At 41.3% G+C, this 17,973-nt stretch overlaps 1 protein-coding gene across 1 annotated transcript; it reads right to left on the bottom strand.

Annotated features, from left to right (window-relative positions):
* Positions 1 to 1,590: 1,590 nt before the first annotated feature.
* On the bottom strand, positions 1,591 to 12,121 carry LOC116057091. The gene is made up of 8 exons (XM_031309491.1): positions 12,026 to 12,121; positions 10,679 to 11,500; positions 10,304 to 10,507; positions 4,327 to 4,333; positions 3,554 to 3,655; positions 3,178 to 3,452; positions 2,914 to 3,007; positions 1,591 to 1,652 (listed from the first exon to the last, which is right to left on the bottom strand). The coding sequence occupies exons 1-8, from the start codon at positions 12,119 to 12,121 to the stop codon at positions 1,591 to 1,593; spliced, it is 1,662 nt and encodes a 553-aa protein (XP_031165351.1).
* Positions 12,122 to 17,973: the final 5,852 nt, after the last annotated feature.

Below are 17,973 nucleotides of genomic sequence, written 5' to 3'. Positions count from 1 at the left end.
GTCTTATTTTGATGTGTGTGAATTTGTTTTGAGCTGCTTTAAGAAGGGATTTTTTCCAGTGTGGGATTAATAAAGTCCAGACCATTTATCTTATCTTATGTTGTGGTTATGGTCTGGCCACCCACTTACCTCACTCTAGTCAAAAAACGTTTTTTAACAGATAGTATTACACAGCTATACCATCACAGTCATAGCTGTGACAAGTAAACACTTACCATCTTTTTTAAAAGCTGAAGTCAAGTGCAACAGCTCAAGCTCCTGTTTGCGCTGTTGCACTTTGTCTTCTAAGGCCTCCTTCTCCTTCTGCCGGCATTCTTACTCCCGTTGCAGGGATCTTTGGAGCCACCTTTCCCGGCCCTCCGTAGCCATCCTCCGGCGATGTTCCCGGCACACCACGTCCATAATGCCAGCTATGGCGTTCATAAGCTGGAGGAACAGGGTGTGCCGGGGGAAACATCTGGGTCCCTGCAAGCATACTGCAATTACAAAAGAAAGATTGTCATACAACTGCATGGTCAAGCACTTGAGCACTGAGACATGGAACAATTTATTGAATTAATTATATTTTTCATTGTTGGATGTGTTTATATGTGTGGGGCTGGAATTTGATGGAACAACTTTATCCATCGCATCCAACATCGCAATGCTAACACTGACTGGTGTTAGTGGGATGGGACACTCCTTGAACATAAATATGTAAAACAAAAATGCAAAAACAGTATTGCTGACAATTTGTGTTGTATAAAACCATATCAAAATATCAATAAACATATGGCAATTGTTTAATTTACAGCATAATTAGTCGGTTGAAAATGCTACATGTTTAGTTTTTATTTAACAAGACACCCCCTTTAATTTAGTTTACATTCCTGGTCATTTACACGACGTTGTCGCCACCATATTGTAAGCACTAGTTTTCACTGCATGTTCATGAGACAGTATAATGTCATCACAATTTTCTGTTATATATCTTGGCTACGCAGTGCTTCCTAGCCAGATTTACCCTAGGTCTGATGCCGGTTACCATAACACAAAACAAACCTGCTGTGGAACCATCTTCATTTTAGGTGCACCAAAGGACTGCTCACGTTTCTCAGATTGGTGCCGCTCTAATGACAAATAACATAGTTTGTATTAAACAAATGGATACTAAGACAAATTATTTAGGTAATATAACTTCTTTCAAAATGTTTCAAGCCAACAATTACAATGTGCAATCTATTACCTTGCGACCCTGTCCAACAACTGTCCACCCCGAAGGGTTTGGCCGACGTGGTTGACGCGGCTCAATGACCTCTCCCTTCACCACAACTTTTGGAATAAATCTTGGCGGCCTCCAAGAAACCTGTAGTTTTACCTGTGGCATGACTGCTGGTGTGGCAAGTTACTGATAATAACAATAAAACATTTTATTAATATAGCATTTTTAAAACAGTTAAAAAGTGTGTTGCATATACAATAATACACATACAAATACAGGTATACATATATAGACATTATTTGCATTACATATAAGAATTTAACCAGCCGAACAAAATAAACACTGATAAATACTAGTATTTTCTCCAATACTATAAAAGGCTAACCTGCTTAGCAGTACGCCACAACATCTCCACAAAGATGGGCACACCATGACTGTCGCTCAAGTGGACCTGCAAAAAACAATTAAAAATTGATTTACATAACAGAACTCAGTATTTCCCACAGATTAAAAAGGTGGTGTGTGTGTGTGTGTGTGTGTGTGTGTGTGTGTGTGTGTGTGTGTGTGTGTGTGAGACGTCATACGCTCATTTGCCTATTTGTGACGTCATTACACAATCATTTGCATAAAGCTTAGTGGTTGTGTCAGCAAGGTTGATAGAAAGAAATAGAAATCTTTAGCCAAATAATCACAAATTCAATACAGGAATTTATTTTACCTTATAATTATTACTTAGGTAGCCTATCTTTGAAGTAAAAAAAAAGGAGGGAAAAAGATCAATAAAAAATTCTCAAACAATGCTGGCTTGTCCAGGGCCTGGCCAGCTCAGAGGCATCTTCTCCCATCGCGTCTCGCTGTCTCTCGTACCTACACCGGCCCCCGCACCCTGTCCCTTCTCCCATTATACTGTACATGCCTGCGCACTGTACGCGGTGCTGCTGCACATGAGGAGAGAGGGGAGGGGCTGCTCCTCAGTGAGACACAGAATAGAAGAGAGAGTTGACTATTTTGGCAGCCACAGGAGAGAAATACCTCACGTGCTCGCTGGACAATACTACTCATCGCTAGTCACTTTTGAGAAAAAAAAGTTGCTAAAGGGGTCTGAAAAGTCATTAAATCTAGCAACAAAGTCACCAAGTTGGAAACACTGTTCTCTCGTTTACATGGAGACAGACGCTGTGTGCACGGAGGGGAGAGGCTGTGTGTGTGTGTGTGTGTGTGTAGCCTATGTGAGAGACACTTGGGAGTGACAGGGAAAGGACATGCAGCTGAACCAATGAGTTTTTTTTAATAGCGTTAAAAAAATGAATCACAAAACACAATGCGTGGCGGCTGGTGTTGATTGTGTGGCGCACCGCCACAAAATAGTCTGTGTGGGAAACATTTTACTCTCAATATTTATCTGCCATGAATTGACCGTGGCATATCAACTACAAACAAGTGCATATCACAACACGTATTCTACTTACACCATCTCTGCTCCAAAGCTCAAGTTGATCCAAAGGAAAGTACTCGGCAATACAGAAGTACTTCACACCTTAGGGGGACAAAGAACATTACTTATTGAAATATCCATGATTGTATTTTAACTTTTTGCAACTTGCAAAACTATTGTTCATTTTATAGAAATTATTTATTTATCCAATCAATTTGCCTGAGAAGATATAACCAGTTATGCATGTAACTGTACATGAACAGTTTTTTAAACGTACCCAAACGTGCTGCCACATGACAAAATTCTTGCCGCATATGATCCTGCCAAGCAATGTCAATGTTCAAGCGAGGCGGGAAGTCAAACACAAAGACCTATACAAAACAGTAGTTGTTCATTACAAAAGCAGTTGTTAATTTTTTTCATACCAATTCAAAATATTTTTCATCACTTTTTTTTCATTTTTCATTATTCTGCAACAGCGTATACAGCCTAAATATGGTATAATATAATAACAAATATATACAATAGAAAATGAGATTACCTTAGACCAGCGACTGCAGACACTGCGCAGGAGCAAGTTGAAGTCTACTCCGGCCTCTTCAATGGTCTTGCTGGTTGTAAGATTGTTGCTCGGGGCTATAAGACAGACTGCGTCGGGTGTCCGAAGGAGAGTAGCATTCATCACCTCGGTCCTCAACTCAGTCGCGCAGGCCCCTGGGGTTGACATGACACCGAAGGAGAGCCCTCCTTCTGGCATCTTGACAATTCCATCTGCGATGCTTCGCAAATGGGAGTCTCCGACAAGAAGCACAAATTGAAACAACAGAAGAGAATTTTAGAATTAAAATCATCATCATTATACCTCAACCTCAGAGCCAAACTTTTGTTCAAAACTTCAATTTTCAACAACTATACCTTCTTGTCCGGAGCCTCGGCTGGAATGACCAATTTGTGCTGCCTCCCAGTCAAGGGAGATTTTAGCCATTCATGCACTTTATGGCGATAACCTGTACCACTGCCTATTTACAAAATAAAAAAAATATATTGTGATGAAACATAATTAACATATGAACTTATGTAAGCACAACAACAAACACATTACTACTAGAAAAACTACAAAATGAAGAGAATTAGTTTACAATTGTGCAACAGTAATATACACTTTACACATATGAGGAACATTTTTTATGAAAAATGCTTGGCTACATATATGCCAAACTGGCATTGGAAGTAATTGTTTATATTTCTCACTTTAGCACCTTCATAGATTATAGATTATAAAGAACATGGTATTTCTCTCAATACAGCATACAAAAAGCATCATAATTAATTACAACATTAACAGATAAAGTGTGCTGAAGTATCACACCACATGGTTAAGCTACATTTGAGTCAATTAGTTAATAAATACTTTAATTTAATGTCCTATTCATTTTTTTTAAAGAACAACAACCAATGTTCAAATATATCACTCACTTCCACTCACTATATCTACATTATGTTGTTTCATTGCAGCAATAAGGCCTTCATAATACAGTAACTACACTGAAATAACACAATTGTTTGTCTTCCCTTAGTTAGCATTTTCATAAATTATAGCTCATAAACACAGAATTGCTTGTTTCTCAATACATTGTTGTGTGGACATTACTACACTGCTTAAATATAATTTTTTTAAACTACGACTAACTTCTGATCTGTGGCAGAGACAGCCAAGAAGAACAGAGACGTCTCTGTCAACAGCCCCGACACAAAATGCTGGAGCTTGATCATGCCGTAAGTTAATGGTAACTAACAACAAAATGTTAAAAAGTAAAATATCCTCCTTTTTTTCCAGATGGAAATATGTCCAGACTGGCTGGCTAGCAGCTTAGCTAACTTGCTACATTCATTTGCTTTACGGTTATAACGTTACTTGTTGCAGTATCACATACTGTATGCAATTAGCTACATAAACAACAGTTAACCATCTATGCTTAACTTAATGACTAAACAGAAACTATAGGTGTTCCTCAATGTCAAGGAAGGATCCTTCGAAGCCAGAATTTCGAGGATGCTACGTCATCAACGTCCGTCGAAGGACTGTTCCAATGTCGAGGATCCTCCGAATTCCACCAAGGACTGAGTCCTTCATTCGGAGAATTTCCCATAGACAGCAAAGGATGCATCTGTGTATCCTTGGCGCTCCCATATTACCCACAATCCTATGTGCGCGGCTTTGCCGGCTTGTGAAAAAAAATTAAATGGCGGAGCCGGAGTGACGGGGCAATATGCTTTTAAATGTAAGTATCTTTAGTGTTTAGCGTTACCGTACATTTGTTAAAACGGTAGTACATAAAAATAACGTTTAACGTTTAAATGCCAGTACAAATTGCTATTGATAATTAGCTAGATTAGCTCACGAGCTAATGGTAGGCTAGCTAGCTAGCTAACTGAACCGGACCTGTCATTTAGCTAACAGTTGTTAGCTTGGTTGCCGTCACCGGCATTTCTTTTATAAATAACTAGATAGCTAAGTTGTACAAACTAATGTAACGTTAAAATTATACCATCCACAGCGTTATACAAGGTCAAGGTCAAGGTCAAGGTAATTTTATTTCATACCCGCAGGTAAAATTGTTTTGCAGATAAAAAGAATAATTCGGTCATCCACATAAAAGACATAAAAACATACAACTAATCACGTACAAATCTACAAGTAAACAAATAGACAGACTGCGCCATAACACATACATATCCTCTATCCCAGTGGTTCTCAACCGGTGGGGCCCGCCCCCCTGGGGGGGCGCGGACACTCTCCTGGGGGGGCGCGAGTAGGCTACAGGATGGGAGGAAAAAAAAATAAAAAATCACGTAATGTAATGTAACTACACGTCGCTCGGTCGTGGCTGGGTAGCGTTGCATTTCCTCCCCGACTCATTTCCTGGTTCTCCTTCTCCATAAACAACATGAACTCAAGGAGATTGTTGCACCGAAATCTGTGACCCGTCGTGATCTGTGTCCCTCCTGTTAAAAGCGTAGCGCCCCCTTCCGTGGTTAAGGTTAGGGACAGGGGTTTGGTTCAGGTTGAGGTAGGGGGACACCGATCTCGATGGGTCACAGATTTCGGTGTAACAAGATAATTAACTTTTCCTGCTCCAGATTTCCCACCGTGGTCAGAAAGAACAGAGGAGACACTTTGTTTCTCTCACTATAACTCTAGAGTCGGTACTCGCTCTAAAGCTAAACGCCGTCACTCTCTCACTTCTCCCTCTACCACACACACACACACACACACACACATATGCCGGTTCACGCACACACCAGTGCACAAGTATAAACATCAGGCCACTTACATAGGCTACGGAGAAAGCTCTGTGTGGAGCCTCCGCACAACTGTAAAACAAGTCATCCTCCTGGCTTTCTGTAGAAAAGTCGCCAGTATTGTCCAGCGAGCACGCAAGGTATTTCTCTCCTGTAGCTGCCAAAACAGTCTTCTGTTCTGTGACTTGAGGAGCAGCGGAGCAGCCTCTCCCCTCTCTCCTCATGTGCAGCAGCACTGCGCACAGTGTGCAGGTAGTTAGAAGGGGAGGGGGACAGGGTGTGCGGAGGCCGGTGTAGGTAGGAGAGACAGCGGGACGCGACGGGAGAAAGACTCCGCTGAGCTGGCCTGGCCCTGGGCAAGCCAGCCTTCTTTGAGAATTCTTTATCGATCTTTTTCCCTCCCTTTGTAGAATAACATTTTTTTACTTCAAAGATAGGCTACCTAAGTAATAATTATAAGGTAAAATAAATTCATGTATTGAATTTGTGATTATTTGGCTAAAGAGTTCTATTTCTTTTTATCTACCTTGCTGACAAAACCACTAAGCTTTATACAAATGATTGCGTAATGACGTCAAAAATATGCAAATGAGCGTATGACGTCATCAAACGACTTTTAGCGACTTTTGGAGCTGGTGCTAGCGACTTTCATTGGAAAAGAGTTGGCAACACTGCTCACAGGCGGTCAGTCTCTCAGTAGCCTCGCGCAGCAGTCCCAGCCTGCAGAGAGGAGACACACACCACTCCGCGTCCAGGCTGCACACACGCACACATCGTTACATCATAGCCTCAACTTATTGAAAACACAACTAATCCACATCCAAATTATTTCAAAACCAAACAAAAATAGAGAGATTTCTAGTGAGGACCAACAAGGCAACCGAAGCACCACCAGCTGCAAAAAAGCTTTGAAGGTACATTGAAGCATACCTGGCTCAGGTCTCACATTAACATCGCCTACCTGCAAGCTTCTGTCAAAAATGCAGATGATATGCCTACTGTTAGGCCTAGTAATAATAACAGTAATAAAGCATGAATTCATATCAGAGGTCTGGTGCCAATTCCCAATTATAGCAATAGCCTAGTAATGATAATAGGCCTACTACTACTCATGATAATAATAATAATAATGCCTGCAAGCTCACATTAGAAGTCTGGTGCTACTGCCAATTATAACAATAGCCTAGTAATGATAATAGGCCTACCTACCGCTACTGATGACAATAATAACAATAATAATAATAATAATAATAATAATAATAATAATAGTGTGGGCCTAAAAATAATAGCCTAGCCTAGGGCTATCTATCTATCTATCTATCTATGCAAGGTGGTGTAGTGGGGGTGGCGCCGGGAAGGGGGGGCCCAACTGCAATGAACCAGCTTTGGGGGGGCCCAGCTTGCAAAAGGTTGAGAACCCCTGCTCTATCCATATTAACTGTCAAGTACTAAAACTTCTCTCTTATTATTTAGGAATTCAATTGCAGCTGGAACAAAAGTATTCTTATAGCGTCTTGTTTTCCATCTCAAAGCCACATACCGGCGACCAGACGGAAGTAACTTAAAATCATTCCTTAAGCGATGCGACCGATCACTCAAGACAGCACTTGCTTTCCGGTACAGCTGATTTGCGTAAATATTTCCTAAGTTCCTTTGATTTAATCCTATTATCTTACTTGCCCATCTTACAATTTGGTTTAAGGAGTTTCTGTTCTTCACTGACAGGCTTCCATACCACACCACTATGGAAAATGACATAAAAGATTCAATAAAAGCGAGATAAAACAAAGTCAACATACGTCTGTCAATGTGAAATTTGGCAAGTTTCCTAAGGCAACTCAAACGTTGATGACCCTTTTTACAGACCATATCACAATTCAACTCAAATGACAGTTTTGAATCTATCACTGTACCAAGATATTTATAACTCTCCACCTGATCCACAGCCTGTCCTTTAATAATCGTGGTGACGTGATCAACAGCGCGTGTTCTAAAATCAATTATCATATCTTTCGTTTTGGTAGTGTTTAACTTTAGATAGGAATCATCGCATCAGGTCACAAAGTCCTCCATACTATAGCTTTCTCGTCTTTTTTGACAGGGACTAAAGAACAAACGGAGACGTTCATACCAGAAAAGACAGCTGTTTACCGGGGGGAGAGACACGGATATCGGTGAGAAGCTACACTATTGTTTAATGTTCAGAAGTCATAGCTGTGTAATGTTCAGAAGTAATAGCTGTGTAATCTGCTTTTTATTCCCCCCCTCATTCACATAGGCTTATTTTGGAGAAGATGGGGATCGGAGGGAGGGTCACCTTAAAAACCAAGTACAAGGTGGGAGATATTGTACTTTGGGGTATTAATTAGTAGGGATGAGCGAGTACAGCATTATCTGTATCTGTATCTGTTAACCATATGAATTATCTGTATCTGTATCTGTACTCGGACTGGGCGGGGCCTAACCCGGAAGTGGGCGTGATTTAACCCGGAAGTGGGTCAGGTTGTCTTGAAATGGGTGGGGCTTTAACCGGTATGTTATTTTAAGCATGCAATTGATATGGGTTGATCAGAAATTGTTATATTTATTGCTGATTAGAAAACTATTTACATGACAGCATCAGCATTGAGCTTCAGATCAATGGTTTTGATCACGATAACAAACAAACTATATACAGAACAAGTTTTGCAACAATGAATACAACACATGCGGTTGCAATTATGAAGTAAAATGTAATGAACAAGAGTTTTCATACTCAACATAACTTTCTTTTTTTAACTTTTAATTTTTTTATGATCAGTGTGATTTTTTTTTTGGTTCTTTTTTATTTTTTTTATTTCCACACCAGGTATGTGTGTGTGTGTGTGTGTGTGTGTGTGTGAGTGAGTAAGAGAGAGACAGAGAGAGAGAGAGAGAGAGAGAGAAAGAGAGAGAGGGGGGCAGGGGGGACTGTGTTCTACAGATCAAATAGTCCGACACTGTTTTTCAGATCTGTTTAGAGCCAGCTGACGATTTAAAAAAGAAAAAAAATCTCCGACAGGCAGAGACGCAACGCGAGTCGCATTCTACCAAGCACCACGTCTGAACAAACCCCACGTTTACCAGAACTCTACTGGTTAATAAGTAAGTACTACAAACCGAAGTAAAAAACAAACCTGAAGCTGAAGAAACCCTAAACGTTAACGGAAAAGACCCGCGAACCTGAGTGAGTGACTGAGGGAGAGACAGAGAGAGAGAGCTGTTCTGTGTGTGAGTGAGCAGAGCGGGACACAGCAACACAATAAATCTGTGTGTAGGGGAGGGGCGCTGTGATGACTAGCCTATCACAAAACGCAGACACAGTCAGCTACCCAATGAGGATTTTTATTCAATCCAGGCACAGATATTGACTCGTATTACTCGTATAATACTCGTACTCGGCAAAAGTGCTTTATCCGTACCGGATACTCGTTTCAGCCGAGTATCCGGCTCCACTCTAGTATTAATGTATGGACATAATTGTTATGCACATCTTAATGTAACTTGTGATTTTTTAAGTAAGCCTTGGATGTAAACCTGACAGACTTGGGCCTGTTGACAGTAAGTTTAGATGCAGTATTGTGTACTATAGTAGTAATACATCATCACAACAACCTTTTGATCTTCACTGTTTAGGAATGCAAGTGTCCTGCTACAGGTCAGGGGACAGAGGATGGCAAGGCGACAGCAGCAACTTGGCCCTGGTTTGCCCTCATGGACGAGGCATTAGGGCAGTCTGCGGCAACTTAAACATCTACAACTATATACAACAAGACCAAGAACAGAACAACAAGTGGCCATCAGCTACAGCTGCCGGTGCTGCTGCTGCTTCAAGACTGCAGACAGAAGAAGGAAGTTTAGGTTAGTCCAGTGGTAATCCAATCTGTCCTGTAAGACGATAATTGTATCTAACGTATCTAAAGCACTTGCAGTATATTTAATATTGTATCAAGAAGGTAAATTAAATATACTTATGTACTAGTAAGGTACTTTATTATTGTCAGTTAAAACCATAATAAAGTACATCACTAGTACATTAAGTATATTTAATGTACCTTCTTGACTGTGTATGAGTGTTTAAAAGCCGAAAAAATCCGCGTAGGGATGTTGGTTGGGGTGGTGGATGGGTCAAACAACACTGGACTTTACCCTGGGCGAGTGGGGATAGCGTCCGGCGTGTGGCGCTTTGTTTCCCAGGGATGGCGTCTTTTGTCCCGCGTATGGGGCTTTGTTTCCCGGGGATTGCGTGGCATTTTGTCCCGTGTGTTATTGTGGCGCGTCCCCCAAACAACAAACTTTCTTTTATGTACTTGGATGTGTCATCTTCCACACATTTAATTATTCACCTGGGAAAAATAGTCGTGGTCCAGAGGTGCCTCATGCAGTGCAGACACGTCATTTGTTAGCGCGGCCCGCCAAGCTGCTCCACTCCGGCTCTCCCCACCATCACGCTCCAGAGGTGGCTGGTTGTCGTCCTCCTCCACAGCCTCTTCCAGCTCATCTCCGACACCAACACAAATGTTGTGTAAAATTCCACACGCTGTCACCACCTGTGCACAAGGCAGAGTAAAGAAGACAAGACTTTGTTGAGATATGAAAAAACATGAACACAGAAGATGTAGTGTGACTTTATTAGATGTTAAGCATTAACTGTTGTTTTGAGTAGGATATTATGATTTGATTAAGAAATTCACTACAGAAATATTGCAGTGATTTATTACCTTAGGGACAAACACTGGATGTACTTCAAGTGCTTCTAAAAAGATGCACCTGAAGCGGGTTTTCATCATTCCAAAGGCACGCTCAATGATTGTGCGACCTCTGGAATGATGGTAATTAAACCGTTGCTCTGCCATGCCTCTCACTGGCCTCTTATATGGTGTGATAAGGGCCAGGGGTTCCTGTAGACATGGGTAGCCACCATCAGCTAGGAGGAAATACCCAGGTGGAGGGTAAGTCCCCCTAGTGTAGATGGGGCTGTTCTTCAGGATGCGTGCATCATGCACGCTTCCTGGGTAACCCACAAAGATGTCCATAAAGCGACCCTGATGGTCACAGACTGCCTGGAGCACCACGGACGGGAAGAGTTTCCTGTTGTTATAGTCGTGACCATCAGGGCCGCCAGGACATTTAATTCTGATGTGGCAGCCATCTACTGCCCCTGCTGCCTTGGCAAATGCTCGGTGATGAGCCAACCGGGCAAATCCATCCCCGACCACCTGGAGCTCCTCCTGTGTACAGACAAACTGAGGCAGCATAGCCACCACCTCATCCACCATCCTGTGGACAACTCTATGGACGGTGGGTAGAGGCATTCCAAAGACCCTGGAGACAACTCGGTAGGCTGAACCGGTTGCCAGCCAGAACAGAAACACGAGTGTCTCCAGGGTCGGACCCCATCCGTGCCGCCGGTCAGTTTTCAGCGCCACCATCAGCTGATGCATGGTGTCTCTGCCCAGCCTGAAGTCAGGTCGGGTGTCCTCCCCTCCGTAGTACCTCTGCAGCACCGGTACTGTGGCATTAATGGCACAGTAATGCCGAGCCTGTGCAACATGAAGAATAGAGGAAGGTTTATGTATGGTTTCAGTTTTTTTGTTGTTAAACTATTAAACATATCGGCTCAAAACTGATTTGCAGAGGGGGGGATTTAAACCTGTTCCCTTTAACTGGTTCATTATCAGCATCGGTTCACCTTATCATTTTTACTTCATATAGCCTTTTTTGTTGATCACATATGTTACCACCACATGTGTTTTAAAAGCTAGAACGTTACCAGTCAATAAACTTAATGTTACGTTACAACCGTAAAACAGCAAAGCTAATAGTATAATAGTAACCTTAAGTAAAGTAGTAAGTAATAGTATTTAAGTATAAGCACACGCTACTATGGCATTTAAGATTTTTCTCCATACCGGTCACGACAAATAACGTTAACTTCCATGAGTTTTGACATAACAGCGGTTGTAAAACAATAAAAATAAAAAATATGCTGAATCAGGAGCTAATAGGCTAGCCTATTAGTGTAACGTTACTTATTCACCCTGTATTCATGTTTTAACGTCACTTACCATCCCACGTCTTTGATGGCAAAGGTGGCGACAAATGAACCTCCTCCTCCTGCGGGCAGCCTGACGCCGATGCTCCCTCATCATCTCCATCTCCATCTCAGCAAAGATGCTGAACAGCAAACAAATTAGTAGCACCTCCATTTCTGTCCACTGTTGAATTGCAGCGCCGAAGGCGGGCCTTTTCACTGACGTAATGACGCAATGACGTGCACTTGCTAGCCTGTTCCATTGTATGTGTTCTCCGAATGCTAAGGAGGAGCCTGGCCTAGCCTCTGAAGGATCCTTCCTTGGAAGGACTAGTCCTACCAAGGAAGGATCCTTGACATTGAGAAACGCCTTATGTCTGTTGTAACGTTATAGCTAGCTAGCTACCTACGTTAGCCACGTCAGCTCTATTAGCCCTGCTGCTAAACCCCCTGGGTAATGTTAGCCAACAAATGATAGTAACTTTTGCTAACTAACTTAATGTTATATAACAACAAGAGAAGACACGTTCCGTTTCAGCCAGAGCTCGGTTGACTTTGTTATTTGCTGAGCAAATTATGTTACATAGCTATGTATGTTATATATGTTACATACATTCATGTTGTGTTGCAAAGAAATACGTTAGCATGCTAACGTTAATTAGCTGGCAAACAAACTCACCATTAGTGCGTGCAAGAAGTCCTCAAATCCTTTGAAAAATGTGGGAAAAGTGCTGATATGTCTCTGTCTCTTTCTTACTCTGTCAGTCTCCGTATCTCTCTCTCTGTATGTGTGGAACCTTATTCTCTCCCTGAGTTTGCGTAAGCAGGCACAGTTTGAGAATAAAGTGACAGTTTAACCGAATCCATGGGTATTTATACTAGGCGTGGGCGCGTTTCAAATATTCAATTCAACCAATCACTGAGGGGTTGCGAGCATTATTCTGCTGACAGAAACCGACATAGAACATTACCTAATTATTAATTTTTTTTTTTATTAATGGCCACTAATATATATTTTACCTTCTTTGAATTTCTGAAATAAAATTATTGTGTGTTTTTTAAATCTGTTAAATTTCTTACATTTTCTTTAAAGCATCCTAGTAAAGCTACCACAAAAAAAAACTAAAGTCTCTTGCCTTTCTATATCAGACTCCGGTGATTTAATAATAACTTCAATTGTAAATGATTTACTGGACTTTGACCTATAACACCAAATGAGAAACACTTATTTTAACGTACTGCTTAACTGCTTTAGTAGGGGTCCAAGCCCGAGGGGGCTGAGAACCCACAAATAAGTCTTTTACTGTAAGATTTCAACAAGTTTCAACAAGACATTTTCACATGGCTATACCCAATGTTGTGGTATTTATGCAAATTAGCACATACATAATTAGATTATGCACCGTTTGCCCATGTTACCAAACAATAAAAAAAAAAAAATGTAATACCTTTTTTGTTTGTCTTGATGTAAGTGATCAACTCAGCATTTTCCATCGTGATATCTAAAGGTTAAGATTTTTACTCTATTCACGTGAGAAAAAGAATGAATGAATAGGCTATATTTGGGTCTTTTTCGAAACTTTCCCCTAATGGGATTCTTCGGGGCTTTTTTTTCATTACTCAGGACATATTGGGGATACAAACTCAGTTGAGTTTGCTTCTGTTGCAATTTGTTCAACCTTTTTCATAAAATGACTGGACTAAAAGGCAAGTTCATAGCCACGTGCACATCTTTTATAGTGTAGTACGTGACGTGGTGATGTCATCACACTGGAATATTCCACGACAGAGAAAAAGAGAAGGTGATTCTTTACTGCGATCGGTAAGAAGAAACAGCGCCCCCAAAATCCTTTTTTGTGGCGAAAAATAGAATTATTCCATTCATTCATTTGTACTACCGGTTCGTCTACTTGAACAACTGAAGTAAGTAAGAATGTCTAGTTATTACGTTTTTCACAGATTTTTTATATGTTTTTGCTTGGTGGTGTTAAACATATGGCTTAGTATTTGTTGGTGTAATTGTAGACTTTCAGAAAGACCATTATATATATATATATTTTATACATCAAGGTTGATTTAGCTAGCTAATCCAAAAAACACGTGGTAGGTTAGCTGCCTTGAAAGTTGGCAATTTAGTGAATAACTTGCATGCCATTCTGGTTGTCAGACTACATATTAGAGTAAATGTTGCATGTTAAAATATATGATTTTTCTTTTTTTTGCTACATTTGTTCAGATGGCTTCACCTATGAAACTGCCTTACGTAGAGGACGACGACATGAAGAGGGCACGTCAGGCGCTACAGCTCTGCACGGTAGGCTAAATGGTGTTAATGTTTGATATGTTCAACCAACTAATTATGCTGTAAATTAAACAATTGCCATATGTTTATTGATATTTTTATATGGTTTTATACAACACAAATTGTCAGCAATACTGTTTTTGCATTTTTGTTTTACATATTTATGTTCAAGGAGTGTCCCATCCCACTAACACCAGTCAGTGTTAGCATTGCGATGTTGGATGCGATGGATAAAGTTGTTCCATCAAATTCCAGCCCCACACATATAAACACATCCAACAATGAAAAATATAATTAATTCAATAAATTGTTCCATGTCTCAATATTAATTGTGTAAAGTGCTTGACCATGCAGTTGTATGACAATCTTTCTTTTGTAATTGCAGTATGCTTGCAGGGACCCAGATGTTTCCCCCGGCACACCCTGTTCCCCCAGCTTATGAACGCCATAGCTGGCATTATGGACGTAGTGTGCCGGGAACATCGCCGGAGGATGGCTACGGAGGGCCGGGAAAGGTGGCTCCAAAGATCCCTACAACGGGAGCGAGAATGCCGGCAGAAGGAGAAGGAGGTGTTCCATCCCACTAACACCAGTCAATGTTAGCATTGTGATGTTGGATGCGATGGATAAAGTTGTTCCATCAAATTCCAGCCCTGTGGAGTGCACAGTTCCACAAAGCTCAAAGGTAATGTATGCTTTGCTAGGCCTACCAAACCTATAGCCATATACTGAAGTCCTCCGTATTTGAACCGAGGGTCCCCCTGATGAAATGTTCCCCTGACAGATCTTACGTGATGTTCAAGCCCGACAGAGCTGGTATCCTCAAGCTCAGCTGCTACTTCTGTGTCAGCATCACTGTCTGTAAATACTGCAGGACTCTGCCTGTCAAGATCAACTTGCCCTGCCTTCACAGAAATGCTACTAATGCCAAACGACTGTGCCTTTAAATAGTTCTTTACACTAATGATGTGAAGCACATCATTAGTGTAAAGAACTCTTTGAAGGCACAGTCGTGTTGAAAAGGCATGTGTTGAAAACAGCCACAGATGTGCCAAAAGTGGCTGCCAAACCACATGTGCCACAATCAACTACGACAAAAAGATCTTTGTGATGAATAATTGCACAAACTGCACCTTGGAGATTCAACAGACACGTTCCATTCCCCAACAGATGTTCTTGCAGCTTTTCGTACAGCACAGTCTCATCTTCCAACAAACCAAAATCTCTGTACACTGGCTTTCCAATATGTACTTTCAGCCCGGTCTCATGGCAGTTCGTGTAAATGTGACGTTATTTTAATCTATTAATTTGTGTTCACAGGGACGTTTTTCTCGTTTTTTACGTGGTGGCCAGCACGAACATGTGATGTAATATATTTCAATGGGAAGCATATTTTGTAGCCACACCATGAAAATGGCAGGGAGTAGTATAAAAAGCCAAAAATCCGCATAGGGAGGTTGGTCGAGGTGGTGGATGGGTCAAACAACACAGGACTTTCACCCGGGCGAGCGGGGATCGCGTCCCGCGTGTGGCGCTTTGTTTCCCGGGGATGTGTGGCGTTTTGTCCCATGTGTTATTGTGGCGCGTCCCCCGTCCCCCGCAGCCGTCTCCCGCAGTGTATGAGGCGTCCTTTTCGGCTGTCTCCCGGCGTGTGAGGCGTCCTTTCCCCGTAGTTGCGGCCGCCTCCCAGCATATGAGGCATCCGTTTCGGCCGTCTCCCAGCGTGTGAGGCGTCCTTTCTCCGTAGGGGATTCAAACAAACAACACAGGACTTTCACCCGGGCGAGCGGGGATCGCGTCCCGCGTGTGGCGCTTTGTTTCCCGGGGATGTGTGGCGTTTTGTCCCATGTGTTATTGTGGCGCGTCCCCCGTCCCCCGTCCCCCGCGGCCGTCTCCCGGCGTGTATGAGGCGTCCTTTTCGGCTGTCTCCCGGCGTGTGAGGCGTCATTTCCCCGTAGTTGCGGCCGCCTCCCAGCATATGAGGCATCCTTTTCGGCCGTCTCCCAGCGTGTGAGGCGTCCTTTCTCCGTAGGGGATTCGTGTTGGCCACCACGAAAAAAACGAGAAAAATGTCCCCGTGAACACGTATCAATAGATTAAAAATAACGTGACATTTACATGAACTGCCATGAGACTGGGTTGTAAATACGCAGGAACACCAAAAGCGGGAGGAAGCGTGGGTTAATATGTGGATTGATGTCTACACAACTGTGTCAGTCGATTGACTTCAAAAAGTTCGCCACTTTACTCAAACCAAAGTTGAAAACACCTGTTCATGTCTTCTTTAGTCTGTTGGCTATTTAGGTTTTTTTCCTGGAACACGTCACTTACACATTTTGCACATACTGCGTCTTGTGTAGACTGTTTACATATTTATGACCATATGTAGGCTACATTTTATGTACTGGTGTTATTGTTGAATACATTGTGAATACATATTTCTAAAATTGTATGATGTTTTTGTTGAGTTATTATTACACAATACTTTTTCTGATCTTGTTGAATCCCCAGACAAATAACCCATATTACAAAAAAAGACTAAAACTAATAAAAACTAAACTAAAACTAAGCATTTTCAAAAAATAAAAACTAAACTAAACTAGCAAACCTGCTTTAAAAACTAATTAAAACTAAACTGAATTTGAAAACAAAAAGTCAAAACGAAATAAAAATAAAAACTAATGAAAAATGCAAAACTCTAATAACCTTGATCCTACCTCAACTCGGTGTAGAGGGGGTGGAAGCCAAGCTACATCTGCACTGAGCAAATCCGTCTCTGTTCCCCAGTCTGCAGACCAGGGGAATAAAAAAGTTCAGATTCTCAGTTTAAGACTGAATTTATCAGCTAATCATAATCTGTCAAAATGTATTTTGCTCCGGCTCCTTGAGTGCAATCTGTGTGTGTGTGTGTGTGTGTGTGTGTGTGTGTGTGTGTGTGTGTGTGTGTGTGTGTGTGTGTGTGTGTGTGTGTGTGTGTGTGTGTGACCCAACCTGCTCCTTCCTTAAACAACTTCTGTATGGATTTATTTTAAAATTCTATACTTTGTTCTCAAATAAAAATAACATATGTTAAATTACAGTTTTAATGTTTTTTGAAAATACATGTCTTTCCTATTAACCCATTCTTTTTTTCAGGGAAGGCATAAACCAACCATAGGGGTACAGTCTGTAATACTGGTCACTTCTTTTCTAAAATACATCTGGAGTGACGCTATATTGTCATTTAGTTGCTCAAATGCTCAGTACTAGTACCTAGCAGTGGTAATAGTAGTGGATTGGTGTTTGTATCAGTTCTAACACTGCTATTATGAGGTATCACCATATGTCATTGTTTTCTTTATATTAGATTATATGATATCAAGAGGAATGGTTATACGTACAAATCCTGGGTGTTGTGACACAGTTTTTGCTTTTAGATCCACAAATAATAACCCCAAATGATTGTCTTGATACTGTCATTCATAAGACTTTATAGCCTGCCTGTACGCAGTGTACCAGTATTGCCTAGGGATAAGTATGTTGGAAACTTCATTTTATTCCTGTTTTTCATGAATGTTTATTGTCTATGCAACACATCTCTTGTCGCCTATAACTGCTTAAGTTGGTTCATAGGACTCAGTGTAAAAAGATTGGTAAAGTAAACATAAACAATTAACATACTCGTGCGTGCTGACTTGAAG

Source organism: Sander lucioperca, chromosome 5 (genome assembly GCF_008315115.2).
Source record: "Sander lucioperca isolate FBNREF2018 chromosome 5, SLUC_FBN_1.2, whole genome shotgun sequence".
NCBI lineage: Eukaryota > Metazoa > Chordata > Actinopteri > Perciformes > Percidae > Sander > Sander lucioperca.
This window is presented reverse-complemented; position numbering and strand designations above follow the sequence as displayed.

Excerpts from the sequence above, each read along its gene's own strand:
- LOC116057091 (XM_031309491.1), bottom strand. The coding sequence starts at position 12,121 with ATGGAGATGGAGATGATGAGGGAGCATCGGCGTCAGGCTGCCCGCAGG. Across the intron at positions 10,508-10,678 it reads ATCCAGTGTTTGTCCCTAAG|GTGGTGACAGCGTGTGGAAT; the intron begins GTAATAAATCAC and ends CCTTGTGCACAG. Across the intron at positions 1,653-2,913 it reads TCATGTGGCAGCACGTTTGG|GTCCACTTGAGCGACAGTCA; the intron begins GTACGTTTAAAA and ends TGTTTTTTGCAG.